The sequence below is a fragment of the Falco peregrinus genome, chromosome Z (genome assembly GCF_023634155.1).
Source record: "Falco peregrinus isolate bFalPer1 chromosome Z, bFalPer1.pri, whole genome shotgun sequence".
NCBI classification, from domain to species: Eukaryota; Metazoa; Chordata; class Aves; order Falconiformes; family Falconidae; genus Falco; species Falco peregrinus.
This window is the reverse complement of record NC_073739.1, coordinates 55,706,200-55,733,970: the sequence shown is the minus strand read 5'-3', so window position 1 is coordinate 55,733,970 and position 27,771 is coordinate 55,706,200. Positions and strand designations below refer to the sequence as shown.

General features: G+C 38.5%; 1 protein-coding gene across 2 annotated transcripts; it reads right to left on the bottom strand.

Moving 5' to 3' along the window:
• Nucleotides 1–26,783, bottom strand: PUM3 (pumilio RNA binding family member 3). Of its 2 annotated transcripts, none has more exons than XM_055791087.1 (18): nt 26,674–26,783; nt 26,178–26,284; nt 24,236–24,421; nt 22,514–22,643; nt 21,610–21,685; nt 20,770–20,863; nt 20,545–20,611; nt 19,825–19,999; nt 18,100–18,203; nt 17,517–17,595; nt 15,675–15,773; nt 14,573–14,626; nt 12,991–13,071; nt 8,908–9,050; nt 7,928–8,150; nt 6,793–6,880; nt 4,816–4,906; nt 1–253 (listed from the first exon to the last, which is right to left on the bottom strand). In XM_055791087.1, exons 2-18 carry the CDS (start codon nt 26,272–26,274, stop codon nt 124–126), a joined length of 1,917 nt encoding a protein of 638 aa, XP_055647062.1. In that variant the 5' UTR covers nt 26,275–26,284; nt 26,674–26,783; the 3' UTR covers nt 1–123. The 2 variants fall into 2 exon arrangements, with proteins under 2 accessions (XP_055647062.1, XP_055647063.1); XM_055791088.1 differs by having other exon boundaries at nt 24,236–24,418.
• Nucleotides 26,784–27,771: the final 988 nt, after the last annotated feature.

The following is a 27,771-nucleotide window of genomic DNA, read 5'->3' as shown; positions in this document are numbered from 1 at the left end:
TTGTTTTAGAAATTATTTAATTTACAAATGCATACACTGCTTCTTAAAACAACCATGGTGCAAAATCTTACCAACTCTCAGTTGGTTGCACTGATGTAAACTGTCTTTTTATCTTCATTTACACTAGGAAGTCAATTTCTCCAGTAATGCTTCTATTCCTTTTACATTTTTATTTAGCTTCAACTTCGGGACAAGTTTTTGCAGTCCTTTTTTGACTGTATTTGCCACTTTCTGATCACTGCTCCGGAGAAGGCTACAAGAAACAGGAAAAAACCCAAGGATGTCAAAAGGTTAGCATGTAAGTCATAGAAAAGAAGCTGTCCATGTAAAGAAACAGTAACTGTTTAGAAGAATATAGTTAGGGCAGATTCTGATACCTCCTATTAGAGAAAGTTGTAAACTTTCCAGAAAGCATGATACACCAAGTGAGAACACAACCAACACAAGATAAATCAGACTGGAAGAAACTGCAGATCCCTACTCAAAGCAGGCTCAAACACTGGGTTTGACCAGACTGCTCAGGGCAGTCCAGGCTTGAAACACCAGTGCCAGGTGCCTCTCACCCTTCAGCCACCTATGCACTGCTGTGAAGAGGTGAGCTCTCCTTCATCCCCTCCTGCTGGCACCAGGGGTGCTGTTCAGTGCCCAGCTCTCCTTCATCCCCTCCCATCAGTGCCAGGGATGCTGTTGAGTGCCTGCAAAGCCATGCCTTCGCCTAGCTGAACCAGCCCTGGTCCCATGGCCTGTCCTCCCAGGCCAAGGGATCCAGCCCACAACTAGGCTGGTCTCCCTTCAATTAAAGTCACTCCAGTTGTGGATACCTTTCTTTTAACAGGGGTCCTAAAACTGGATGCAGTGAAGTACATCTAATACACACCAAGTACTTTCACTATTGTACTTCCATGTTTTTAGTGCAGGACTAAAGAGCCTTACCAGTTTTGTTCTTTTTTAGACATTACTTTTGGAAAATGAACCAGCTTTCCCAGACAGCTTTTCTTCCTCAGAAACATGGAAATTCATTGTAAGCTGTAAAATACTATTAGAAAAGCAAAAGCATCTGCACTATACAGATCAACCTAGGCAGTGACTGCCCTTCTCCCCTTCCTTCAGGCAACAGTCATATGTTCTTGGGATTCTAATACAAAATCAGTAAAGATAATATCACAGCTAACTTGCTACTCTGAAATGATGAGTGCACCCCACCTAAAAAACTTACTAGTTTCTATAGCCAATTTGTACAATCCAGAACCAAACTATAAATTATACTGGTCTAGAAATATACTAAAATTGGAAACAAACTATAACATCCACATACTGGTACCAAGCTGGCTGCATGATACTGCAATTCTTTACAACCCCTGCAATTCTTCTGAATAGCTCCCACATTTGCAGTTACCTAAAAGCTTTTTTCTAGCCTACTTCTTAAAGGAATTAATGTAGCTTAAGGTGAGATTTAAATTTCGTCTCCTTAGGACTCCAAATCCCATGCAGGATGGCAAACGCTGTAGGCAGTAAAGCATGGGATACCCATATGACAACACCACTGTTTTCAGCTACTTTATTCCTCTATTTATTTGTGTCTAACATCTTCTAGCAGCAACTTCTGCTACACTTTCAGCTATGACAGTACTGTTTAATCAAGAGGCCTTCTTTAAAACTGAAATCAACACAGTGAGGGTGATCCTATTCAGCTTCTCTGTGAGTCAGGTACCCCTGAAAATGGCAAGAAGAGTACTGACAAAAGACAATGGTACTTAATACGGAGAGATTTCACATGGTTCACCACCAGGGACAAAAAGCATACAAAGTAACAAGCCACTCTGGGGACTGAGCTTCTGTATTTCTAAAAGTGAATTGAATCTGCCAACAGCTATACACGCAAAGCTGCTTTCAAACTCTTGACATCCACACGAGTTCTTTCAAGACATTGTGATCTTTCAAGACACAGTCTTTTTAACATAAGACACATGTATGTCTGATAATATAGTCAAAAGATCAACACACAGGGCTGGGGTTTTCTAAGATCTGGTAAGCAGGCACCTAGGTATTTTGGGGGTATAAAATATAAATTTTACAGGTTACACAAATATGGAAATCAGTAAGTCATTTGGTGAAGTATGTTTTTATCCATTTTCTACCCTGATGTAATACATCACTGACAAATTCAAAAATACTGAGAGGTAAATACAGAAATGTAAACAGACCAGCATCCATGACATTCAAGTACTTAAACACTTTAAACTAAGCTGATTGTAATGTCCTCAAAGAGCCTTCTCATTACCTTAGGACTCTTCACACTTGTATTATGTCAGAACCAGGCCCCATATTTTTTTAATAAAAATCAAATTAAAAGCAAGTAGGGAAATGAAAGGAAAGGGTCCAGAGGATACCAGATAACTAAGCCATCAAGCATACAGAATGAACTCCTTGTAACTGCTGAATAAGCTTAAATGACTAGAAAGCCAAAACTCTTCAAATTAAATGACTGGGTAATTCTGAGTTTCAGATCTGCACATAAGTCACAGATGGCTCCCAAAAGCCAACAACAAAACAAAAATCAATCACAGCTTCAGGGAGAACTGGCAGCATCTGAAAATTACCTCTGTCTGAGGAATATGAACTCCTTTATGACAAAGTTGTATCTGAGTATTTTTTTGAATAAGAAGATTCTTTAAAGCTCTGCACTTTATGTAAAAAAAAACAATAATGCTGTTGTTATCTATACCAGATTAAATTCATTAGTGCTGTATGATTTAGGTAACCTCTCAATTTCAATGTACACAGTTTAACAAAGATGAGATCAATTACCACGTTAGCGAGGTAAGCAGGTGTCACACGAAATGGAACAAAAGCAGCTGGTTATCGTTGTGTGTTCCCAGCTGCCTAAACAAAAGGGCATTATGCCTAAAGAGTCGTCAAGAGAAGTTCAAACTACAAATGATTCAGCTTTAATGAAAATTTAAAAAAAAAACCAAACCAGAAATATAAAAACAAAATTCCAGTAAACAAATAAACAATTCTCCCCCATACTTTTATCTCTCTTCCCTCTTATGTGAATTTCAGTATTGGTGAAAATTGTTCAACTGCCAATCTGGGAGATAAGCTCCTCTGCTTGGTAACAAAGCACACTTGCTTAAGTCCTACCCTGTAGTGCCACGAGTAATAGCAGAGAGAGGGAAAGACCGACATTCCTCACAGATTTTTCCATAAAATACAACACTCCCGTGCTGGTTTTTGCTAATACGCAATTACTAGTTTCCTGTTTTCTTCTGTAAGCCTTCAAAACCTATTAAGAGACTGTTGTCATGGTGACAGCCAAACAGTTAAGTGTTATACATGGAAAAAATTCCACTAATTTACTTTACAACCTTATTTGGACAATCAAAATCACTTAGTGCATAAACCAGCAACACCACATGTTACATGAATCTCAGCCTTGAGTTAGGGGGAAAAAAGTCCAACCATTAATACACTGTCAGTGAACAAGCCTTTGTAACAAATCTCTACTGCACATCTGTGCACAGGATCAGATAACTTAAAGGCATTAGATGCATTTATTGAATTCTAAAGGCCTGTTATGAGAGGCAAAGAAAAGTTTTATTATTTTAGTAGCTGAACAATCTTAACAGCCAGCTCCGTAAGGCTATTACGATGTTGTGTAAACTTGTTTTGTATCTGGATTTCAACTACCAATTCTTCTCGCTAGTGCCCTGAATGATAACGACTAAACAAAGCTAGAATTAAATTCAGATTAACTAACAGACATTCTATTAGTGAAAACAGCTTTTGATTCACCTTGCAAAACAGCATGAATATCAAAGTAGCCTCACTAAAGTCATAATGAGCACAGATGGAAAGTGAACAGCAAGGAGTTGAAAGTAACTTTAGGAGAGGGAGAAGGGGGGCAGAAAAAACGGGAAAAGAGGTTTTTGTTTTTCATAATCATGTTGTCTCTTTGAACTGTTTGTTGATTTTGGCTCAGTGTAAGCCTTTATGAGGAGCCAGCAGGGCAATGCTGACCCAATAGTTCCAGAACACACGCTCTGGGCTACAGACAAAACCTTGGGTTTCTATGACCTGACACTGAGAGGTAGTTACAAAGTGAAAACAGTGGTGATTAACAGCTGTTCTTATTTGATAAAACAAAATGTTAATGTTAGTCCAAATTCTATGAGGTCTTCTTGATCTCAATAGTTGAATGGTTCACTGCTTCAAAGTTAGCCAGTTGGCTCATCATAAATATCTGCAGTCTATTCTTTTGTACAGTTTATTCCAAATACTTTCTTACTTCAGTATGAGACATGCTTAGGCTCCATAATTAAGGAATCAACACAAAGCAGCAAGTTTCAAAAAACCCCACCAAAAATAGAAAACCAAAAAACAACCTAACAAAACAATAATCTGGATTCTTACATGTCTCCACCAGTCATCACAGATATTTTTCAGAGTTAATATTTTAATGTAGCTCTTTGTGGACTGCCCTTCAGAGAATTTTGTGCTTGTAAAACAAGACACAGTAGACAATTTTAAAAATAAGTTTGATTTTTAATCCTAAGATTTTCCAACATTAAATCCAACATTTCCAACTGCTTCCTAGTACCACAAAAGCTTGAGCTCAAGGAACAACACATACAAACCCTGGTTTGAGTTTTCCCAGTACCCTAATTCCATCACAGACTTACCAGTGGCATGAAAGACAGTACACATAGAGCAAAACATGGCACTTTGCTGGTAGAAATTTCAATGGATATTCTCTTAGCTCTTCAAGAAATTAACACTGGAACCTAATCAGAAATAGCCATGTGCCTTACATACCAACAAAGAATAATGGCACCTCGATTTACTCCTGCCCAGGTCTTCATATTCTCAATACCAACACGTTCCACCAACGTTCTTCCAAAGCAAACTGTAAAATGTGGGAAAGATAGTGGTAAGAAAAAAATTAGACAGTAACTTCATACAAAGAAGCCTGTTAAAAATTCTCTGCAGTTGTGATTGAATCAAAGCTTTTAGCCACCAAGTATTCACAAATTTTTGCTCTCAAAATAACTATTCAATGCAATGAATACCTTTATACACGTTTGACGACTTCCAACTATTGCTTGAATTTAGTTAGACAACAGCTGCACTGTGTGACAGTTCACTAGTATAAAGCAGTCAAACTTGCTGTATCTTTTTTAAAAGGGTGTCAGAGGCTATTCATGTCTTAAAGGCGGCAACCACTCCAAGGAATGAACTTGTTAAGAATGACAACATCACAAGAGGTAATTATATACAATATACTAATACATACACACACCTGCTGAAAAATGCTGGTTTTAAACATCTGACTCTACAACTGAAGAGTTGCACTTCAAGTTTGCACTTGAAGAAACAGAAGTTACGTCAAACTTCAGAGATAATCCTTTAGTGATGCATGAAAACCACTAGGAACCTTGTTTCTTTCAGCTGTTCTGATGCTACAGGGCTCTCTTTCCCCAGTAGCTTTGAAAGCCCAAGTTGGCTTGCAGATTCATTACACTAATGGCACTGGCAAAAGGAAGAACCTAGGCTGACCTCAAGTCCCCAGCTGAATTTGAACTTCAGGGAAATTGCTCTTACAGCTTGTATGCTGAGCAAACTTATCAGTAAGTAACTCCCAAAAAATCCACCCCACCTCCAAACAAACACTGAAGCTATTTTTCACTGTCACTATTCCATCTAAAGAACAGGTCAGTTTTTATTCAACTTGTTTCCTACACAATAACAATTTAGTTCTTTTTTAATTCCAATTCCATAATCTCAGAGCAATGATTCTGAACGATGCACTCTTTGGAGGAAAACAAAGAAACCAAAGAGAACAGCTTATATTTAAAACGGGAATTGCACAATGTTAGTAGAAATAAATCCAGACAGCTATCATCATCTCAATTAGGCTGGTCTCTGGAAGATACTCTTAAGCTTCCCCTTTGCACCCTTTTAATCACCCACTTCAGCAGCATAACAGCCTCCTTTCAGAAATGTTTAACAAAGCCCAACAAACTTATTTTTTAAAAGAAACTGTCGATACTTGAGTGTTTTAAGAAAAAATAATAAAAGTGTTTAACAAGGCCTGGTAATTTTACAATGAAAAAATCCCCCTACACACAGAGAAGTTCCCTCCAGATTATACTATGCCACCCCCACCTCCTTTCGTTTTTTTGAGGTTTTTGTACGAGAAAAAGTAATCTCTATTTAGGACAGGGTGACTCATGCAACAAGATTTTACAATTATGTAATAAAATACGTTTAAAAGCTAAATTAAGATGTGAACATCTGTGCCCAATCTCTGCCTGGTATATGAAATGGCAAAGTTGTCCTATTTTTGTACATGAATTATCGCAATAACAGTTATAAAGCATTAACCCAGCAGCACTAATGAACACAGTAAAGACTACAGTTTGGCTCACAAGCCCTAGTGAAACACATCTTCCTGTTAAGACTTCACTTTTTGTATTAGCCTTAAGATTGCTGTGTGACTTAGCAAAGCTATCAAGATATCCTAAGCAGAGAAATGAACTATGTCCCAAATACATGCTGAATCCCTGAGAAAAAAACCAAGCAAGTACTTTCATTGCAGAAAAAGCAAACGTATCTTTGGCATTCTGTTCTTGTAACAGCTCACAACAGCAAAAAGACAGAAGCACTAATCTTAAGAGGGTATGTTAAATTTTCCATATATTAGTATAAATGCAGCAATCTCATTTTAGGTCAGATAACCAATCACTCTGAGGTCATAAATTGATAAATAAATAAATAAATAGAGCTGCATACCTTCTTTTCCACACTCTCTCATTTTTTCATCTTGCTCTATTAACCATTTCAAAACTAGATGGCCTGCTGGATGCTCTGCAATGTGAAGCTTTAAGGAGAGAAAACAAATCAAACCAAAATGAAATTATTTAATGATGATGTTTCAAAATGCAGTTAGTTACATATCAGTCCATAAACATTCCTGTTTCTGCCCTTGGATATCACTTCATACGGATCCATTTAGTCATCACCTATGCAAATATCACCAAGTTTGATGCAAGTATCTGAATACTTAAACTGACCAGTTTATTTTTTACCACCTTCCCTGTAACAACTGACTTTCAGTAATATAAACCATATCAACCAATGTTTCATCCACTCCTCCAAGGGCTTCATGCTTCATTACTGAGCAGAATTCTCTTGTCTAGCTGTTTCTACAAGAACTTGCAGACCTTCCACATTTTCACAGCCTTGAAAATTCACTTCAGTATGGTTCACAGAAAAATCACAGAAAACGAGTAGTTCATGTAAAATTCTGTAAACTGTCTGTCTTAAAGAAGGGGAAAGACAGAGCAAATTTAGCACTACTACAAAAATCTGGAGTGCATCTATCTTAAATATAGTATACACACACAGCATCTTTTGTTTTCTAGTCGACAGACATATATCTGACTGAGCTTACCAAAATAGGGGAGGGGCACACTTTGAAGAGAAGGTCATACTGTAAAGATAAACAGCTACTATCTAAGATCTTTCCTGGCATGGAGATAAGCATACCTGAAAGCTAAGAGACCCAATCACTCTCAGTGTAAACAGCTAAATGAACTATAAAAAAATTTGTAACTGTTTGATTGCATTGTGGTAACATTAAAAGAGAGACTGTGTAACACGACTGTCAGCTACCTTCACACAAAGCGTTTAAAGCAGTTCCGAAGATTCAAAATCACGAGTATCTTGCTCTGCAATTCAAGATGCAACAATAATAAACCATGAAAGGAAAATGTCAGAAAACAGAGATCACATCTAATATATGAGCGCTCTCAGGGCAGTATGTTGATGTCTTACGTAAAGGAAAAAAGAAGCAGACTTCATTTTCGTAACATAAAATAAGCAAATGCTCTGCAAGGTCTCAGCACGTTGTCCTCTGTTACATTACCTGCCCATCACAGCCGCCTGGAACCAGCTCCTCTGCTGCTAAACTAGCAATTGCATCTAGTGCCGGCTGGATGTCACCAAGAGCTGTTCTTAAGATGTCAGCAACCAAGACAAAGGTAGCTTTGTCTGTCACTACTTCTTGGGTATGTTCTTGCAAATATTCTAGCAAAGGTGAGGAAATAGCTTCCAGAAGTTCACGGCGGCGGAGTTCAGTATTCTTCTTACTGATGAAAGAGACAGCACATTACTGTAGGAAGGCTTGCTCTGTATGCACATCAAGCAACAAGAAATTCAGAACATATACACTACTTGAGACAGCTATAAATTACTGGAAGATCAAAATAAAGCATTATTCTTCCCTCAGTTTCACACATAATTAAACACATGTTGCACACAGATTTTAAGAACACATGGAGTGCATGTATAGCGTGTAAAGCTGATTGCCAGTAAACCTCAGTTTTTTTAACAGTAATTTAACCTCTGTTTATTTTCTATTCATTCTGTTATCTCAACTACTGAGACGCATTTCTTAAACAGCTCACTAATAATTTATAATTGGTCCTCCTTGGAAAGATGATAAGCATAAATGTCAATACAATTTCACTGAATTCAAATTAATGACTTCCATGGTTATTGCTAGAATTTGAGATACACTATTATGCAACTCAAGACAGCAATATAGTATATTAAAAATCTTCTTTTTCGCCAAATTTGATACATGAGTTTAAACAAACACCACATCCAATTCTGGCCCTTTACAAAGTGGGTAAACTGCTGATCACCAGTATAGAAACTTTAAACCAAAAAAGCAAAAATACGGACTACAGATTAACACAGCTAATAATACTTATGTATTATTTAAATACATTTACATTACTTCAGTTTTAATTTCAGTTTTCATAATATATCTATCATGACAAGAAGTTGCATGAACTCTTCTAGACTCTAAGGAAAACAACTTAACCTTCATATGTGAGTTACCTATAGGCATTTCCATCTCCCTGCTGCAGAAGTGTGATGATTTCTGGAACAAAATGTGCAGGGTCTCTAGGACTTAACAAGTACAACAAGACCTTCTTCCCATATTTGTTGTTTATTATATTGGGCAAAGCAGCATTTATTTCCTGTAGAAGTAAACAAACAGCAACAAAACATTAATAGAGGAATAGTTTTGAGCCATCAATAACTACTGATCACCATTCAAATACAAATCTTAGGAAAGAAAAGCTACATACTATAAATATTCATACCTGCATGCAACATTAAATAAAAAATCTCTAATCAGAATGAAAATTTGGAGAAGCGAGAGAAACAAAAAAATATTTTCCTATTTTGTGGTGAACAAAAATGTGTTCACCACATGCATCAATGTCACTGATTAGAAAATACTATAAATACATCACCTAAGAGTAATTGTTGATACCATGCTGACTTTCAAGGGAGTGTACCTAAGTGCCTAGACAGCAATGACAATCCATGGGAAGGAAAAGTCCATCTTAAACTGATCACAGAATATTAACCAAGAAAAATTAAGTTTCAATAATAGAATAAAGCTGACTTCTGCTAGGAGTATTATTTGCAGTTAATTTGAGCATTAACAGAAAACACTGGGCACTCCCCAGAGGTTAGTCACTGGCTAGGAGTAACCACTTTGTAATCTACAGAGTGGGCACCTCATATACCTGTGCACTAATATGGCTGAAGAATAAATCCATTAATGTGCAGGGGAGTTTTCCTGCTTATAGAAGCATCCTGCTATATTCAGATGGAAACACCTGTATTATCCCATTTGCTTGTACTCAAATTTTTGTCCGCCTCCCAGCAAATGCCTTTTCATACAGCACCATGCATTTTATACAAGCTCCAGGTATCCCTGGAGAATCCTGAGTACCATTCAGATACTGTTGACCATTCTGATAATCCATTCCAGGCAACTTTTAATATACATATAAAATTTATGATTATCAAAGCAAAGGAGGGCCATAGAGAGCTCTAGGCAATTCCAGCACATTTTGCAGGCCACAGCCCTTAAAAACCCTTTTTTCCACCACAAAAGTCCCTCCACAAACAAGCAGAACAAGATAAATAGAACAATTTAAACCAATGTCACTCTTTATTAACGTGGCACCTGCCTGTCTGTCTTTGAGGGCAAGAGAAACAGAGAAAGGTGGTTGGAAGCTGGCAGGAAATGGTAAGACAACATTCTTATTTAAAAAAAGTTGCTTAAACCTAGGTGAAAATGAGTTTTGGTAAACCCAAGATGAACATCAGTTTCATGCAGCACTGTCACTATGAATATGAATAAAAATCTATTACTATAACCTTCACACTCCAGGCATGGAGGGGAAAAAAAACCCCAAAAAGTCTTCTTTGAAGAAAAAAAATCAAACCAAAACCACATTCTGCCTTCTCAGCATGTACATTCTGATTTAGGTGTGCAGTGTTCATTCATCAAATCTGTGACAAAGGTGCTAAAATATTTTAAAATTTAAAACAGGTAAAGAAAATATTTAGTTTAGTACAAAACCACAAAAATCCCTGCATTTCAAAATTAACCTGTAACACGGCCATTTTGTATAAAAGGTAATAGACACATTTTTCTTTAAATCTTCCAAAAGTGTATTTCCCCCACTGATTTCATGATTCTGATGAATTACAGAATTTAGTCACTTTCAGTGCCAGAACTGTGAGAAAGTCCCAGGAGAAACTCTCAACAGAACAGGTATGCTGTCTCTTGTGGTAACATCTCCGTAGCACTGCCTCCTTGCACTCCTCATTAAAGACAGGGAATTCCTGCTAAAAATCCGCCTGAATCCTGACACACACCAAGCTCACAACCTACAGTTCCAGTCACATATGAAGGTTTAAAGCACCATACATGTTCTTTGGTCCTGGATTAAGACTCCATGGAGCTGAGAGATGATGATAAGGAAAGAATTTCCTCGAAGGACTTAAAGAGCTTAAAACTCTCCCTTACCTACAAATTCCCTGCCATTCTGTCAATCCACATTAAGTGATCAGTTTTAGAATACTACCAAAAAAAAAATAATCCCAATTTACCAACCAAAAAACCCCCCAAAACTAGACTTGCCCAAACACTGCTTTTCCTCCCACTCCCAAATCTTTACTTCTCATACATTCCTTAAGCTAAATTTTAATATGGACAGAATAATTGGTATAAGGTGTTTTAGAAGTCTGCCTGCTCTTTAAGATAATTTTGAGGGTTGGATTCTTCTACAGTGTGCTTCAGTGCTTGACTTCTAGATGCTTCCACCTCATCCTCTGCTACAAGTTTCCATTCACCATCTGAAGAGTAGGTTTTAATCTTATCTTTTTTTTTTCCTTTCCCCTGACATCCTTTCCCCATTCCTGACCTCACAAAAACCCAGATGGGCAAATCTCTATGTGTGAAGGCCACTCCCCCTTATTCTCCTTTACTTTTCTGTACGGATTGATGTGGTAGAATGACGAAACAGTAAACACTCCATTATCTCTGATCTCAGATGGTGGAAAAATATAGATGATTCAAGAATTAAATGTCAGCTTGGAAGCTCTACTAAAGCCAAACACAGTATCTGAACTAATAAACTCTCCAGAAAGCACAGTGCTTTTAATACAGTACAGGAACGCCTCAGTGATCTTGCACCAAAACAGCTCTATCTGTCAGGGCTTATTTGCTTGGAACTTGCCTAGAAATTCTTACATTGCAGACTAGACTCTGGAAACAAAACCCAGCTGTGATTACAGCTAACATATCCAAGTAACAAACAAAAGCCGGACGGATGCTTTCATTTGTCCACATCCACCAGGAAGGCACAGACTTTGGGCCAGATCTCCACGCTAGGGTACAAAAACCCAATTCCCCACTACACAAAGTTGCTCAGTCGAAGAACTGCTCATATCTTTTAAAGCAAGCCTCATCATCACCTGCCTATTGCTGCATCTCAACCAGAGTCCTAAAAGCTATAGCGGGAGTACCACAAGCACATTACAACCTATCTATCCATGTTAATTATCCTGCTTGCACAAAGTCTCCTTTAGCAGTGTGAAAATATTAACTTTACAGTAATTTGCAGATTAAAACATCTTAGAAGTGATAAAATTTGCATGTAAAGAATGTTAAGTATAAACACTTTATGAAACCCCATTAAATAATTTTTGGAAGGAAGATAGGGAAACAAGGCGGTCCAAAAGTACGCAGATGCAGACTAGATCACACTGTCTTTACTGTTCATTCTGCAATTCCATGTAGGTGAAGCAAAACAGCTAAGAGTGCTGTCATGTTTCAGATGTCTATCTGTATCCATTAGAAATATTACATTGATTTTATCCAGAAAGTTAGTTGTCATTTCATTATCAACATATTAAGTAAAAATGTCAAGTTTTGAGAATTAATGTGAGTTAATGGTTTCAGCATCCAACCAAAAGTCTCCAAGTACTTTTTCTCATTTGTCACGGTATACTATATTCAGGCCTGTTGCCATATTCCTGAAAGTTTACTACAGTTTATCTTGAAGTATCCTTTTGCAAGATGCTACTTCTGCAAAAAAACCCCAAACAAACAAAAAACTAAAATGTGCTAAACAACCTTTTTTACAATAATAAGTCTGCACAATGAGGACGTTCTAGGCATGGATCTTCCTGATGTTGTAGGTTTGTCTGTAAAATGGAGAAGACTGTATCTTTGTTCTAAAGTTTTCTACTAATTTGATCTCTTGAAATACTAACAGACCTCAAACTACTACAACAAAGGCATTGACTTTAAAGAGATTCCAGTCACCCATTAGCCAGAATGAACACGTACAAAAAGGAGAATTTTCAGCAAGCACTGAATCTAACTCAAAAACTAATCAAAAAAACTTAAAGAGAACATATGAAAATGCTGAGGTCTTCTATGAAAAGAAAAAAATAACCATGATTCACAAAGATAATGACATAGAGAAGGTGAAAAGGAATTAAATAGTTTGAAAAAAGCAGATGGATACCTACTCTCACCCTCCTATACACTGACAAACACATTGACACTATTTAGTATGCTATTTTAGGAAAAAATTATTTACTTACTGATATAATTAACTGTTTCACAAGTTTAGTGTCATCGATGCAATCAAATGCTGCCAGCAATACCAGATGAGAAAATTCACCCTGAAAAGATGAGACATCAGAAACCACGTGTAGTCAAGTTCTATGAATATACTGACTTAGAATCAACATTTCTGAGAATTTGTCTCGAACATGACAGAACATGAACCACAAGCAAATTCTGTGTACTGTCACAGAATGAGACAAGCCCAATATTTAGGCTCTCCCTGAAAGCAAGGCTTGTTAAGAGAAGCATGTTGTTAAAACAAAGGTAGATTAAGTTGATCTGCCATTACAAATTAATATACTGCTTTATCACATCCAAGCTATTAACCTAACCTGATTGTGTAATCATCATTTGAAATCCTAAGATTTGCCTTACAGGAACACTACACAGAGACTTTACTACTATGGTGCATTTTCTTAAAATTGAGATAAATCACATCCCGTATTACTGGAGATCATATGTCTACAATGAGCCATACAGTCTCTACTGCATTGCTGGAGAGCAAGTCTCTAGCATACTCAAAGGGGCACAACCCAATTCACTTTCATGTCAGCGAGATCCTACGTCAAAGTGAAGCCAGACTTTCAGTGCTCCTGTGTTCTTTTAGCTATCATTTACACACCGTCTCATATTTCTATATAATATGTTTTTTATAAAATTAACAACTAATTTATTCTGGTACTAGAAAATGACGGAGAGAAACACTACTTAGACCAGTGGCCTCCAAAGTGGGATGCACAAGATAATCCACATATAAAAATAACTGGTTATTTTTAACTCCTCCTTTTACATTTCTATTTCTGTGTATGTTTTATAGAGTATATGAGTACAGAATTTATACATATACACACATATATTGAGGCTGCATGCTCAGGGTTGTGCGATCAAGTTTGGAGACCACATCAACTATTGGTAGACAGAATGATCCAGCAGCCAGGAAGGCAAGAAGTTCAAGGCGCTTTTCCTCACAGTTGCAGTTTTGCCTACCACTACGAAATCTGGTTGCAACTGTTAAACACTACTGATGCTGCAGTCTCCATACATGTTACTCAGAAAAAACTTAAATACAGACTTCTTCCATTGCATGTCACTTCAGCATTAGTTCATTTTGAAGCTTCCCAACTTAAAATTATTGAGCATCTTAAAAGAAATGCATATTCATGTATATTCCAATGACACTCCCAACACCTCAATTCTTAACCCTCTTCTGTATATATGTTGTTTTACTCCCAATCAAGGAGAATTAACCAAGCCATACGTAGATGCAATATAAAGTTGGACTCAAACAAAAAAACTGTGAAAAAAATATTTAAGACTTATAAATAACTCTGCTACTTTAAAGAATACTACATTTAGTGCCCACAATGAAGCTTCTCAGTATGCCTCTGAGTATTCTGTAAAATTCAACACACTTCATACCAATGTATCATCACTACTTTAAACCTAGTTGTATAAAGATCACACAGTTGTTTCCAGTACTGAAGCACATTCCAACTAGCCTCTACCAAATCACTTGTATTTCAGAGACTATGAAATAAATGGTTAATGAACACTCACCATTGCTATTTTTTCAATATATGTCTTCATAGTTTTCACAATGACTTTTCGGTCCTATCCAAAAGGAAACAAGAAACTTGAATGAGCCTACAATGCCAGTGACTCTAAGTAACTAAATGGATATTTACACCTGCAAAAAGATAACCTTTAATTTACTTAATAAGGCAAAGGCTTCTGACCGAAGTCTTGCATTTGTACTATTAGTCAACATCTAAAAAGTGTGATGAGTTAAACCTGAACTGTGAAAGACTTAACTCCCAAGGAGATTCTGTGATATATTTACAAGTCCAGTTCACCAATGGGAGATGCCAAAAAGGGCAACTTGAAAACAACAAAAAAAATGCACTTCAACCCTTCATTTGGAAAGAAACTTATTCAACAAGGCCTGAAACTTTAAAGTAGCAAGGACTTAACCTACTGCAGACCTCCTTTACTAGCAGGACTTTTTTAGCAGGAAGTTTCCTCAGTGCTTATACTTTGGGCCCTTGCAATCACTGCTGTCTTCTTTAGACCCATTATTACCCCTATATCCCAGTAATTTCTTTTTTTTTTCTGTACTCTTTAACCAGACTATTTTCATAAGTTGCCTTTTTTTTTTAATACAGAAGAAGACCAGAGCCACTGCAGTATTTACAAGAGATGACAGCATATTACACTTGAATAGGATACAGGACACTGTACCAGCAGAAGAAACTAGAACACAGTTTCTATTACAGTTTCTAAGTTTTGGCATTCTAAAGCTAAACTGTGTTCCACATTATGACTTCTTCATTGTTCCCTCCCTACTGCTGATTTCATTTGCATTAAGACATCTACAGGATGAATGAATGAAAACCAGAAAAGCTCTGTGTGTCATCTCCAAGAACTCTGCTAAAAATAAAAGGAATGCTTCCACTACAGAAGTTCTAATCAAAGCATGTGATTCACAAAAAACTACTGTTTCTATTTGCCAATAAGTGGGGCCACTTTTTAACTTTGCTCTCAAATACTTAACTGCATCAAAATGTGTACTGGTAGAAGAACCCATGTGGGCAATCATATTCAAGTGTCTCAGACCAGACTACTATTAAAGAGGACTGGGCAGACAAAAACCAAACAGTACCTTGGGAGTACCATGCCATAAGCAGTGCATTGCTACTCGGGCTCCATCATGAGTGTGTGCCAGGTAGATGACAGCTTCTCTGATAGCTTCTATCATTTCCTGGGGAAGAAAAGGTAGTAAAATAAAAAGGCAAAAGAGACCTGAGAAGTCTCGAGTTGGGTGGGTGAGGGCATGAAAGGATTTTTTGCCTGCTCACAACACTGTAAAGAGGATCAGTGTCTCTACAGAACCACTCTCACTGTCTTGACCTATGAAAAATGGTCTCAAAAGGAGTCCTAAAGACTGTAAATGACCTAAGTTGCCTCCCTTCCAAACTACACTGTTCATCATATTCATCCCTATGAAATCGGAAGCGTATTGAAGCTTATCAGTTGTCCTAGTACAGAAAATTCAAGGAAGGGTGCTTAGAACAGAGACAGAAATTAAAGGAGACAAAGATAACCATCCATTTAGGAAGAAAAACTATGCAATTTTTTTATACATTATGTGGTATTAGCCAGACAGCCGAAAGAAATAAAAGGTCATTTAAGCACCAGGTGATGTTATAAATCAGGTACGACAAGAATCAGCCAAAAATTAGTCTTCCTATCAAAGGCATGAGGTTCTGAAGCCACCTGACAAGTAACACCGTCAGCCAAAAAACCCCACACACACCCAAAAACCCAACCCCAAACTCAAAACCAAATTAAAAAACCTCCCAAGGTTACTACATACTACTCCAGTTACTATCTGATAGATTTCTTTAACATGAAGTTCCCACCTATCTCCCCCTCCATCACTAGGCTTCTTCTCACTCCTTAATCAAAGGTTCCAAGAATTTTACCATTTGTTTAGAAACTGCTCAGCCACAACATGAATGGCGTTGCTAGCTACATGCACAGGCAGGAAAAGATCTACAAAAGGAGTTTCCAAACCCCAAAGAAAATACCCACATGCTATCATGTCTACACAAAAAGCCAAGCAAGGAGGAAAATACGCCCTTACTCCCCTGATCCACACAAGACAGTGACTCCAGAAGCATTCTCTGACAAAGCATTACATGAAACCATGCACAGGAATGCTTAATTATATAATATCTGGACTCAGAATAGGCCACCTCACTACCATTAGCTTTGCGTTTGTTAACAGTAACAAAGAAGAGTTCAGGAGTCCAGTCCAGCAGAAGTAGGTAAGAGCCAGAAAGTCTAGAAGGCTCCATCTAGCCTGGACTAAGGTGGTGGTGAACTGCAGAACCAGCGTGAGGCTGATAGACAGAACCTGAAGACAAGTGAAGTCAAGTAGGACACTACTTTATACAACATCAAATCACACAGAAGGATTTAGGACTAGTTTTTGGAAGAATGGCTGGGATAAGCTTAGAACTGGAATTTAATACAGACATAAAAGATACAAGCTGTATGCCTGGTTCAGGAAGTGGCAGAAGACAAAGTTTTGGCTGCTGACAGAAGGGCGCAATCCGTTTGGTCAAGAGTTTTTTGGACAATGGCTAGAAGCAGTTAAGAATCTACACACTGGAAAGCTAAACTACTGAAAGCAACGTATCCGGCTTTGATTATTACCCAGCTACTAAGAAGGACCATTTTTAGCATGGAGACAGGAAACATCAAAGTAATTCCATTAGACTTTTTTTTTTTTAAATTCAAGTATCACGAACACTTTAGCTTTAGTGTGAAAGTTCACTGTGACTGTTAATCTCCCTACAATACTAATTCCCAGCATTTACCTGGAATTGCCAGATGTGTAAATGTCTATAAATGCATGATGTATATTTCTGTCCAGACAAGATTAAAAACATTTCACTGGAAGGCAAAAGACAACAAAACCAAAACAAAACATACTTACAGATATTTGTTTTGGAAGAGCATAAGTGAAAAAGTCCAAAAACACTTTATGCACCAGTGAGTGCTTTATCACAGCCTCTCTGTATTTGGGGGGAAGAAGAAAATAAGAAAAACATTCCCCACAAGTAATGGCTTTAACATCAGCAAGCAATACGTCATTTATATTTTAAAAAGTTAGGCCATGAGGTTTGCAGAAAACACACAGTCATTCTGGATTAGATGTTTAGCATTTACACTATGTGGAAGATTCTACCAAAACTTAAGACATTCTAAAACCTAGCAAAACATCTTCTCCTAAAGACCACTGGCGAAGCTTATCCAATAATGCATTATGGAAGCACCCCACACTGTTGGATTTCTACTGATTGCTTGACTGGAGTAGGGGACACTTTAGTTTATAGAAGTGGAGTTCAAAATTAAGGTAAGATATTCATTATGATAGTTCAGACAAAACCATACTTACTTACTTACTAGACAACACCGCAATGTTACAGCTTAGAAGTGTATCAATATCACTGTCTGCCAGTCACAAACAAAATACTTCATGATAGATGGTTACAGTTTAAATCAATTTTTGTCCTTACTTTTGTGCCATTGGGGTAAGAATCTGTTTCATTTCATCCAAGATGGCCTCTCTCTTTTCAGGGTGAGCGTCTACCACTTTATCCAGTGTTGGGATAACTGGTGTCTGAAATGAATGCACAATCAGAGGTTTAATTATTCACAGTAGGTATCAGTGTTCATAAAAAATTGTAATCTTTAGTCCATTTTCAATCAAAATTTGTGAACACCACCACAAACAAAATAATTTTCTGCAAAACTAGCAGTTTTTACAATTTTAAAAATAAAAAGCTTATCTACTTTAGCTGTATACTTGTTTCTACAAACAATATTCAGCAAATATTAGCAAACAAAAGCTGTTTCTGTGGTCTGAACTGTTTTTGCCCATTATGGTCAGTGGTTCATAACACTGTCAGATACAAGGTAAAACACAGAAAATGGGCATTGTGTTAAGGGAATCCTGAGCTAAGCAGAAATCCTGCAGGGCGGCATGCACGTGTCAAAGCAACACCGCAACAAGCAATGAACTGAGAAATTAACCAAGGCCAGGAAATCCCAGTTCAAGAAGAGTAGAGAGGAGGAATACAAACCATAGGCTTTAAATACAGAAGTTCTTCCTGATACCTCCACTAAACAGTTACACTAGCAACTCTTGTAAAAGAATCTGTTATTAGAAGAATAGTCTGACTAGATAGAAAATTAGAAGAAATGTATTTCTAACCATCCCTGCTGGAAGGGGGAGGGTGGACAGTTGGAGGCAGAAGCAAAAGCGACCTTTTTGAAACTTTAAGACACCGCAATGTAAGACTACTTGAAGCACTCATGCCAAGAACGCTAGAACAATGGAAGCCAACAATGTATTTTATTTCAGAAGCTATTTTACTCTGTGTAAAAATTACAGCCCACAAACACACCTTTCTATTAGTGTTGTAAAATGCTTTACTAAAACTTTTAATAACCTGTAGAGAAAAAACCAGCAATATAGTTCAAAAATAAGCTGTTATTTTCTTGCACAATTTTAACAGAAATCTTGCAAAAAAGCATGCCTCTTTGTACACCAAGGTGCAAAAGTTACTCTAGTATAATTAATAATTGCATAAAACAGATTTGTGCTTTGTAGTAAATAATTTTATTTGTGCCTGAAAAAGAAACCAAGTTTCCATGTCAGCAAGAAAGAAGGAAAACCAGTCAGTCAAAAGAAAGGAGGTTGTACTTTTTAAAAAGGTACCCACTGCCTGGTGAGCATCTACACCTAAATGGTTTCAAGAGAGTTTGAACTCAAGTCCTGTAGTCTCCATGAGAAAAGAAAACAAAGCAAAAATTAACAGGCACATTCTGCTCACAATCAGTTCTGATGAGACACAGGGCAGTTATGACATGAAAGCCATCTACAGTATTAACAAGGAATCAAGCCTAAATTTTATCCCAGCAAGAATGAATACTTCAAGGCTGGACACTATGATACTATAGTAACTGAATTATGTATTAGACTGTCATTGACGAGCACGGCAAGCTCATACATTAACATAATGTATTTTACACAGTTCAAACTGAAAAAACACAACAACTTAATCTAGAATACAAACATGCAAGTAGTCATAACGTTTAAGCGTGCAAAGCTAGACCACGTTTGGACAGCTGACAAAGAAATTTAATCAAAAGAAATAGTAGTTAACATAAGTAAGGTATTACTAACACAATACCTTAGATGCAAGAACACCTTAGACTAGAAAGTATTGAAACATCACCTTGTAAACCTGGAAAGTGTTACCATATAGTTCTTCTGTCAGCATGTGTCTCTGCTCCAGAATGGCTTTGTCATTATATGCATATTCCACTACAGCAGATGCTTCAGCATGACGGAGCATTTTTTTCACATGGCCTTTAAAACTTCTTATTATTTCTGCAACTTGTGGTTTTGTCCTGTTTCACAGGGAAAGATAGATAGCAAGAGTTAAAACTTCACGGATAAGCTGACCTATCAATAGTTTTAGTTTTGGAGGTACATTTAGGCAGTAAGTTTTAACTTAGAAATGAGGAAATATATGCATCTGGACGAGCCTTATGGCATTTATACAGCAATAAATCCAGGAATCTGGAGAAATCATAAGGCACTTTGAGGGAAAGAAACCAGTGGATAAATCCTAAAGAATAAAGGATGCCTTCCTGAAACACTAAGCAGAGAAAATTCTTAAAAGCCAGTTTTTTGTATAAGGCAAAGATAAACGTTGAGCATATATTTGAGCTTTTTTGGCATGTTTTCCTCGATATGTAGTTTTAGGTTTACTTTTTTGCAAAAGAAAAATGGCTGTTAGCAATGCCACACGCTCTCCTGTCTCATCACTATCATAAAGATGTTTTCCATCCACATTTTGTTATTCATGACCAATGTGCTATAGATAAAGAGCAGTATTCACACTGGAAATGGAACAATGCAACACAGCTAAACAAATTCACTTCATACTCACCCATACATAAGAAACTTCTTCACAATATTTCTGGAATATTTTGACTTGCTCAACTCTACTAGGCTATCTAGAAGGGAAAAAAATATTCAGCTGGTTTGATTTTTCATATATTAACTCTACAAAACAAGATGCCTTTATATTCAAGAGAAAATAATATGGCTTGTTTAAATGTGTCTAAGAACAAAACAGAAGCACATAGGTAAAACGTAAATGGGAAGAAAGTACCTTTCAGTTCTTCGAATGTCTCTTGCCTTTGCTTCTCATTACCATACTGAATAAAGCACTGGATCACTCGAGTTGAATCATGTGCAAATGCCAGCTACAGGACAGAGATATTTCATTATCCTAGGCTATTCAAATGGCATTATGTACCGAATTTATTTCGATGCACTTGCTCTCAGATACAGGTTTAAGGTTTTTTACTCCTTTAAGCACTCTATCAAACAAAATATAGACAATATTTGCAGTTGCTGACAATCAAGGATATACACCAAAGTTTTAATACTGAAAGAGAACGATGAAATGGTACTTCATTTTCTGTCACATTCTTTGTAATTTCAGAGTGAGGGTGACAATACAGTTCCACTTCAGCATGGAATACCAAGAACCACTTTAAAATCCAACCTGTATTTCTCTGCAAATTTATGTATTTCAAGAATTAACTATACTAAACAATCTCCTGATACTTAAATGGAAAGACTAAGTTCTCTGAAAGAAAGCTGCAAAGCAACAATTTTAATTAATCATAACTCCTGAATGGCTGGTTCTGCACTTCAGTTAACACAGAATTTCACTGACTGAAGCTGCTTTGCAAAACAGATGGCCTTATTATAGCCAGCTTGATAGACAAAGCACCCCAGGACTACTGTCCTGAAATCCAGATGCCAAATGCAGCCTTTCAACTCTGTTTCTGTTCTTTTTTCACTCAGTTAAAAAAAAATAAATAAATCCCTGTAGCTTTTGGAACAACAGGTTAGTACTGTATTATTAAAAGTTCATTTATATTTTGCTGTTCTTTAAAGAAGCTTTTGTGAATTTGTGCACTATGGCATTAGTTTTTCTTACACTTTTAATTTTTCCATGAAGAAGCGTCTGTAGCTCATTCATTAGCTTTCCTCGCTTCTCTTTATCACATTTCTTCCTACAAGCAAAAAAAACCACAATCTTATCTGAGGAAGCAGGGGTTTTGTAGTATGATTAACTTGTATATTTAAAGAAGCAAGACATTACAAAAAAAAATTGTTAGCTCCTGCTAACCGAAATTTACATTGTCATTCCTTAAACCTGTAGATAGATGTCAATAAGCAGTTCCAGTTTCTAGAAACCAAGCCAGATTTCCACACTTTAAAATTACTTTTCTAAGTAACAGGATTATTAAAAAGAACAAACTCAAATCTGCAACCAGAGTTACTTACAGATCCAAAGGTCTGTAAAAGTCTTAGAAATAAAACTGCAAAGCACAGACACTTGGAGCAAGTAAATGTGGCTTTAGGCAACCTGGTCTAGTGGAAGGCGTCCTTGCCTATGGCAGAGGGGTTGGAACTAGATGATCTTTAAAGGTCCCTTCCAACCCAAACTATTGTGTGATTCTGTGTGGGGCCTCAGTTCTGGAATTACACCTGCCCAGCGAGAGGATACAAACCTCCACAAAAAACGCATGTAGTGATTCTACTGCAAGATCAGGCTGAATCAGTACATACTCTGTGCTTCAGGATTTGATTCATTTTTTGAATCTTGAGGCATTTACTCAGAAATTTTAGCCTAAAATATAAGTAAGCTAAATCCAGACATTTATAGCACCATGGGTCACCACACTCTGCTTGAACCATCTGTTGCATGCCATGTTAACATTCACCCACGGAATTTCACTGTGGAAATATAGTTTCACATAATTACAAAAGGAGAAGAAGGGTCTTCTTGCAGCTTATGACTTAAAGCCAACTGAATGAAAGAAAAAAAAAATCATTACCTTCTCACGCTTTCCCATATTTGCTTTGATTTTACAATTATGTCATAATTGCTTTTATCATTAAGTTGTCTGGTTTGTTTTAACTCCTTCCTTTGCTTTTTGAAGTCATTCCATTTTGGCTTCTTAGAAACTGACCCAAAAGACAAAATAAATACATTTTCTACAGTGAATAAAAGAGCAGCAATGGAATCCTTTACCAGTATGAACTGTGGCAGCTCTGAACTGCTAACAATTCAGGAGCTTTGTCTGCAATGCAACTAGCAGCCTATGACTGCCCCAGGCAATCCTCGATTTTTACTTCATCCTATACTCATACATACCTTTTCCCTCTCTCAAAAGAAGAGCCCTAACTCAAAGATACTTATCTGAAATCTCAGAGAAAGGAAAAAAATTAGTCAAATTCCTTAAGTATGGGATTTTAGTATGCAACAGCAATACACTGCCACACAACAAACTCTGTTACAGTTAATTCTAATGACTTATGGAAAAACCTGAAGTATTTGATTTTAGTTTTATCCATACCTTGACAAAACCCATCATCTTCTATTACATAGTTTCACAGAAGTAAGTCACGCCAATTATTATTTTTACACAGGGCATTAAAGACCCAGCATTAAATTTCCACACCCTAAAGCACCACCTGTTTGTATTCAGCAGCATGCACTTCATGCTCTCTTTTTACAGAGTATACTGTTGACATTATCACTCTCCTCAAGTAACGCCAACAAGCAAAACCAGTATTACTTTGCTGCGAGAGCAATGCCACTGTGCAATACACAGCAGCTTTCAATTACTCTTATAACCAACATTTAAAGGTTTGTTTGTGGGTTTGTTTTTTTGAAAGCAGCTCAATATGAATATTCTATTTCTATTAGATTTCCAGACATGTAGTGCACATACCACGTAAAGTAATCCTGCAAACATGCAACAGCAGCAACAATAAAATACTCAACACCTTCTACTGTCCTTCAAACAACTAGCATTTTTCTGCAGAACTTCAAAATCCCTCACGTAAGATTCCACTTCTCATTTTACACCGTTTAATTGTAGAGCTTTGCTTCACAGCAGAGGAAGGAACAACATAAAGTTCCCATATACCAGAAACAAAGTTAAAAAAGAAATCTATTTAAATAGCCCTAAAAGCAGACAGTTATTTACCCTCTCAGTATAAACACAAAAATAAGCTGCAAAATGCAAAAAGCAGCAATAACACCAATCGTATCTTTTTAAAAGAAAAAAAAAGTGACTAGATAGTTTGGACCACAGGAAAAAATAATATAAAAGATCATCAACTTTGTTTCATGACTTCTTGTGTTCCAGATTTAATAGCTAGTACTTCTAGGACAGATGACTAGATTTCTAAAGCGGTCCATGAAAAACTGTATTTTTCAAATTTGGTGAAGACAGCCAGCTAGCCACTTAACACTGTCATTAAAATAATCACAGCTTTATGATGGCATATCAATTATTTAAATTTGCTACTGCATCTTTCCTTCTGACTTCCAAGAAAATTCATAGCTGCTGATCCTGAGAACTTTGGCCTCCAGCTTAAATCAGGTGAAGTAAATTTTTCCACAGCAAAGATTAAACATGAAGTAAACTTGGAGTAATTCAGCCAATTTGGAAAGATAATAACAAGGCAGAGGGAAAGAGGAAGACTTAGGTGAACGTGTTTCCCAAAACCTGGTTTCCACTGATCTCCAGGCTTTAAAATCTGCTCACCTCCCTCTTCACCATCCTGGAGCTTCCTCTTCTTTACAAGCTTTTCTGATAGCTGTTCATTCTTGAATTGTTTGACACCGGCTTTTCCAGGTCTTAACTGTCCTTTCACAAATTTTGTGGAAATGGATTTAGGCTTTCTCTCCTCATCTCCTTTGTTAAGGAATTTCTTTGGCAGACCTGAATCTATTAAATGACATAACAGAAATTAAAATGCTATCACAGAGATAATGTTGCCTCAAAGTAACAAATTACTACTGTAACAAGAATTAAACTACTTTGTAATCACAATTATACATTTAATAGTAATCCTTACAAGCTTCTCAAAGCTGGTGTTTTCATTGCAGTCCCTGGGTGTCCCAGTTTTCCCTACAGAAGTTTTGTCCAGGCATTATTTTCTGGGCAGCAGCATAACAGCCTCAGCATAAAAAGGGTTATTCAAAATTAAGAATTTCACCACCCCCAACATCAAAGTCATAAATTCCCAAATCATCTCTTCACAGTTCATGGTCAGAATGTTATCATCTGTTTTAAGCAGAAGAGAGCAAACATTGAAAGGTATCTTCCCAAGGGCTTGCAATACAATCCATTGAAAGCATTTCAGCTTTACTTTTTCCAGCTTGTTTGATCATATAGTCTGTATAGTTTTGAAAGCAAGAGAGAATCATAGAATGACTGAGATTGCAAGGAACCTCTGAAGGTCACCTGGTCCATCACCCCAGCTCACATACAGGGCCACCCAAAGGTGCTTGCCCACGACTGTCTTTGGGTGGCTTTTGACTGTCTCCAAAGTAGGAGATCCCACCGCCTCTCTGGCTAATCTGTGCCAAGGCTTGGGCACACTCATAGCAAACAAGTCTTTCCTGATGTACAGAATGAACCCCCTGTGTTTCAGTCTGTGGCCACTGCCTCTGATCCTCTGTGAACCACTGGAAAGAGCCTGGCTCTCTTGTCTTTGCACACACACACAGACACAAACACAGGGCCTTCAAGTATTTGTATACATGGAGATACATGGAGACAATCCCCCTCAGCCTTCCCTTCTTCAGGAACTGTCCCAGCTTTCTCAGCCTTTCCTCATAACAGAGGTGCTCCAGACCCTTCAAGCTCATGGCCCTTCACTGGGCTTTCTGCAGTATGTTCATTTGTCTCTTGTACTGAGGAGCCCCGAACTGCACACAGCACTCCGGGTGAGGCCTCACCAAGTGGTGAGAAAAGGGCAAGGATCACCTCCCTCAACCTGCTGGCAGTGCTCCTCCTAATGCAGCACAGGATCCAATTAGCTGCCTTTGCCACAAAGGCACATTTCTGGTTCATGTTCAACTTTGTGATCACCAGAAGCTTCAGAGCCTTTTCTGCAAAGCTGTTTTATCCCACTATGTGCTGGCACATTGGATTGTTCCTCCCCAGGTGGAGGACTTCACCCTTCAAATGTCAGTGAATTTCCTGAGACTTCTGCCAGCCCATTTCTGCAGCCCGTTGAGGTCCCTCCGGAGGGCACCATGACCCTCTGGTGCATCAGCCATTCTTTGTAGGTCTGTGTCATCAGTAAACTCTGCGCCATCACCCAGACCATCAATCATGCCATTGAACAGGACTGGACCCAGGATTGACTCCTGGTGTACACTACTAGTTACTGGCCCCAACTAGATTATGTGCCACTCATTACCACTCTGGGCTCACCCACTCAGCCTGCTTTCAATCCACCTCACTGTCTGTTCATCCAGGCCATAATTCATCAGAACCTCTGTGAGGATCTTATGGGAGACACTATGAAAAGCCTTACTGAAATCCAAGTAGACAATATCCACTTCTCTTCACTCATCTACCAAACCAGTCATTTCATGACCTGATTTTACCAAGATAAAAACTGAAGTGCAAGCATGCCTGTGCACAACCAGAACATCTCAGCTGGACTCCTACTAGGGAGCCTGTGCCTTCTTACCGTTATCTTTTTTATATTTCCTTTTCCCGTGTGGCACTTTTCCACGAGATGCTTTTCCACTCCTCCCCACAAACTTCTTTTTACCCTTTGTTTCCATTGTGGCAACACTGCAAACAGAGGAAGAGACAGCATTACAGCCACCGCGGCTCACTGCTAACAACACGAGGAAAAGACCACTTGTGCTTCCCTCTACACCGGTTAACGCACTTGACGGAGTAAAACCCTTCTCAGTGGCGGCCGCCCGTCCCTAAGTGGGCGATGCGGGCGAGAAGAAGTCGCTCACAGGCCGATCTGCACGGAGGCTCAACCAGGCAAGTCTGCGGTTCACTGGGCCTGGGCGGCCGCTGCCCCAGCCCCGCTCCCCAGAGATCCCAGGACCAGGCCGCGTGGCAGCGCCGGGAGGACGCAGCATACCGCCGGCCGGCAGCCGGGCGCGGGGGCCGCCAGGCTGGGGTGCTGCGTAAGACCCCCCCCTCCCGCCGCCCCAATATCTTACCGCGTACCGCCGCCCCTGCCGCTCGCCTCACACGTGCCGCCGCGCCCGCGCTTTGCGGCCCCTTCCGGCGAGCGCGGCTCCCCATTGGCCCGCCTGCCGCTGCCGCGCGACAGTGCCGGAGCAGCGCGCCGTAAAGCGCCGCGCGGAAGCCGAAGGGTGTTGCGCTCTCCGCCCAGTGCCTTGTTTCCGGCCATTGGCGCTGGGTGGGAAGGGGTGGGGTGGAGAATCTCCATTTTAGGGTCCTCCGTAGCAGTTCTTGCATGTGTGGAGTCTCCCCGGACTCTTGGAAGGGGCGGGTTGCTGTGAGGAAAAGCCCCGGCCCCTTCCCAGTATTTCTAGAGGTCTATTGCCTTCTGCCTGCCCTTCCGCCGGCCCTGCAGCTAGGCCAGCAGGTCTGCCGCCATCTTCTCGACCCAGTCCCCTGCATAAATACAATCTTGGTTTAAATATAAAGTAACATAGCACAGCGCAGATTAAGGAGCGACGATGCTGGAGAACACCAGGTGGAGCTGTTACTCCAAAACAACACAGCTGCTGGGGGTGGCGTAAAACGTTGGTGTGAAATGTTTTTTTATACTCGGATGTTCAAAACAGTCATCGCCTCCGAATGTAAGGAGATCCCTATTCACAAGCGTGGTAATCATTACGCTTGTGTGATTACAGTAGCTATGACAGGAAGTCAAAACATAGTACATCTCTAATACTACCGGTAGTATGTTTGACTAAAGAGAGGTATATTTCAAGGTATATTTGACTAAAGAGAGAAATTTGGTGGAATATTAATTTTTTTTTTTTTTTTTTTACCAACCACAGCTGGTAGTAGTAGTACTGGTTTTCTTTTGTTTGTCTCCAGGAATGTACTTGGTAGTGACTTGCAAAATAAAACAGGCATAGGCAGGATTATGATGTTTAATTTTCCCACTCCTTGAAATGTTAGCATAATGTTTGCCAAAATTACGTGAAAACTGTGTGTTTTAAAGGGAATGGACAGGAAAGACTGTACTTTGAAGCTTGACTTAAATCAAGGTGCATAATATCACATTTGCATGCTCCCACTGCCCAAATGCTTCAGTGTTTGGAATGGTCTTGCTAGATACT

Excerpts from the sequence above, each read along its gene's own strand:
- PUM3 (XM_055791087.1), bottom strand. The coding sequence starts at position 26,274 with ATGGAAACAAAGGGTAAAAAGAAGTTTGTGGGGAGGAGTGGAAAAGCA. Across the intron at positions 6,881-7,927 it reads CAGGCGGCTGTGATGGGCAG|CTTCACATTGCAGAGCATCC; the intron begins GTAATGTAACAG and ends CTCTCCTTAAAG. Across the intron at positions 254-4,815 it reads GGTGCCATTATTCTTTGTTG|CCTTCTCCGGAGCAGTGATC; the intron begins GTATGTAAGGCA and ends TGTTTCTTGTAG.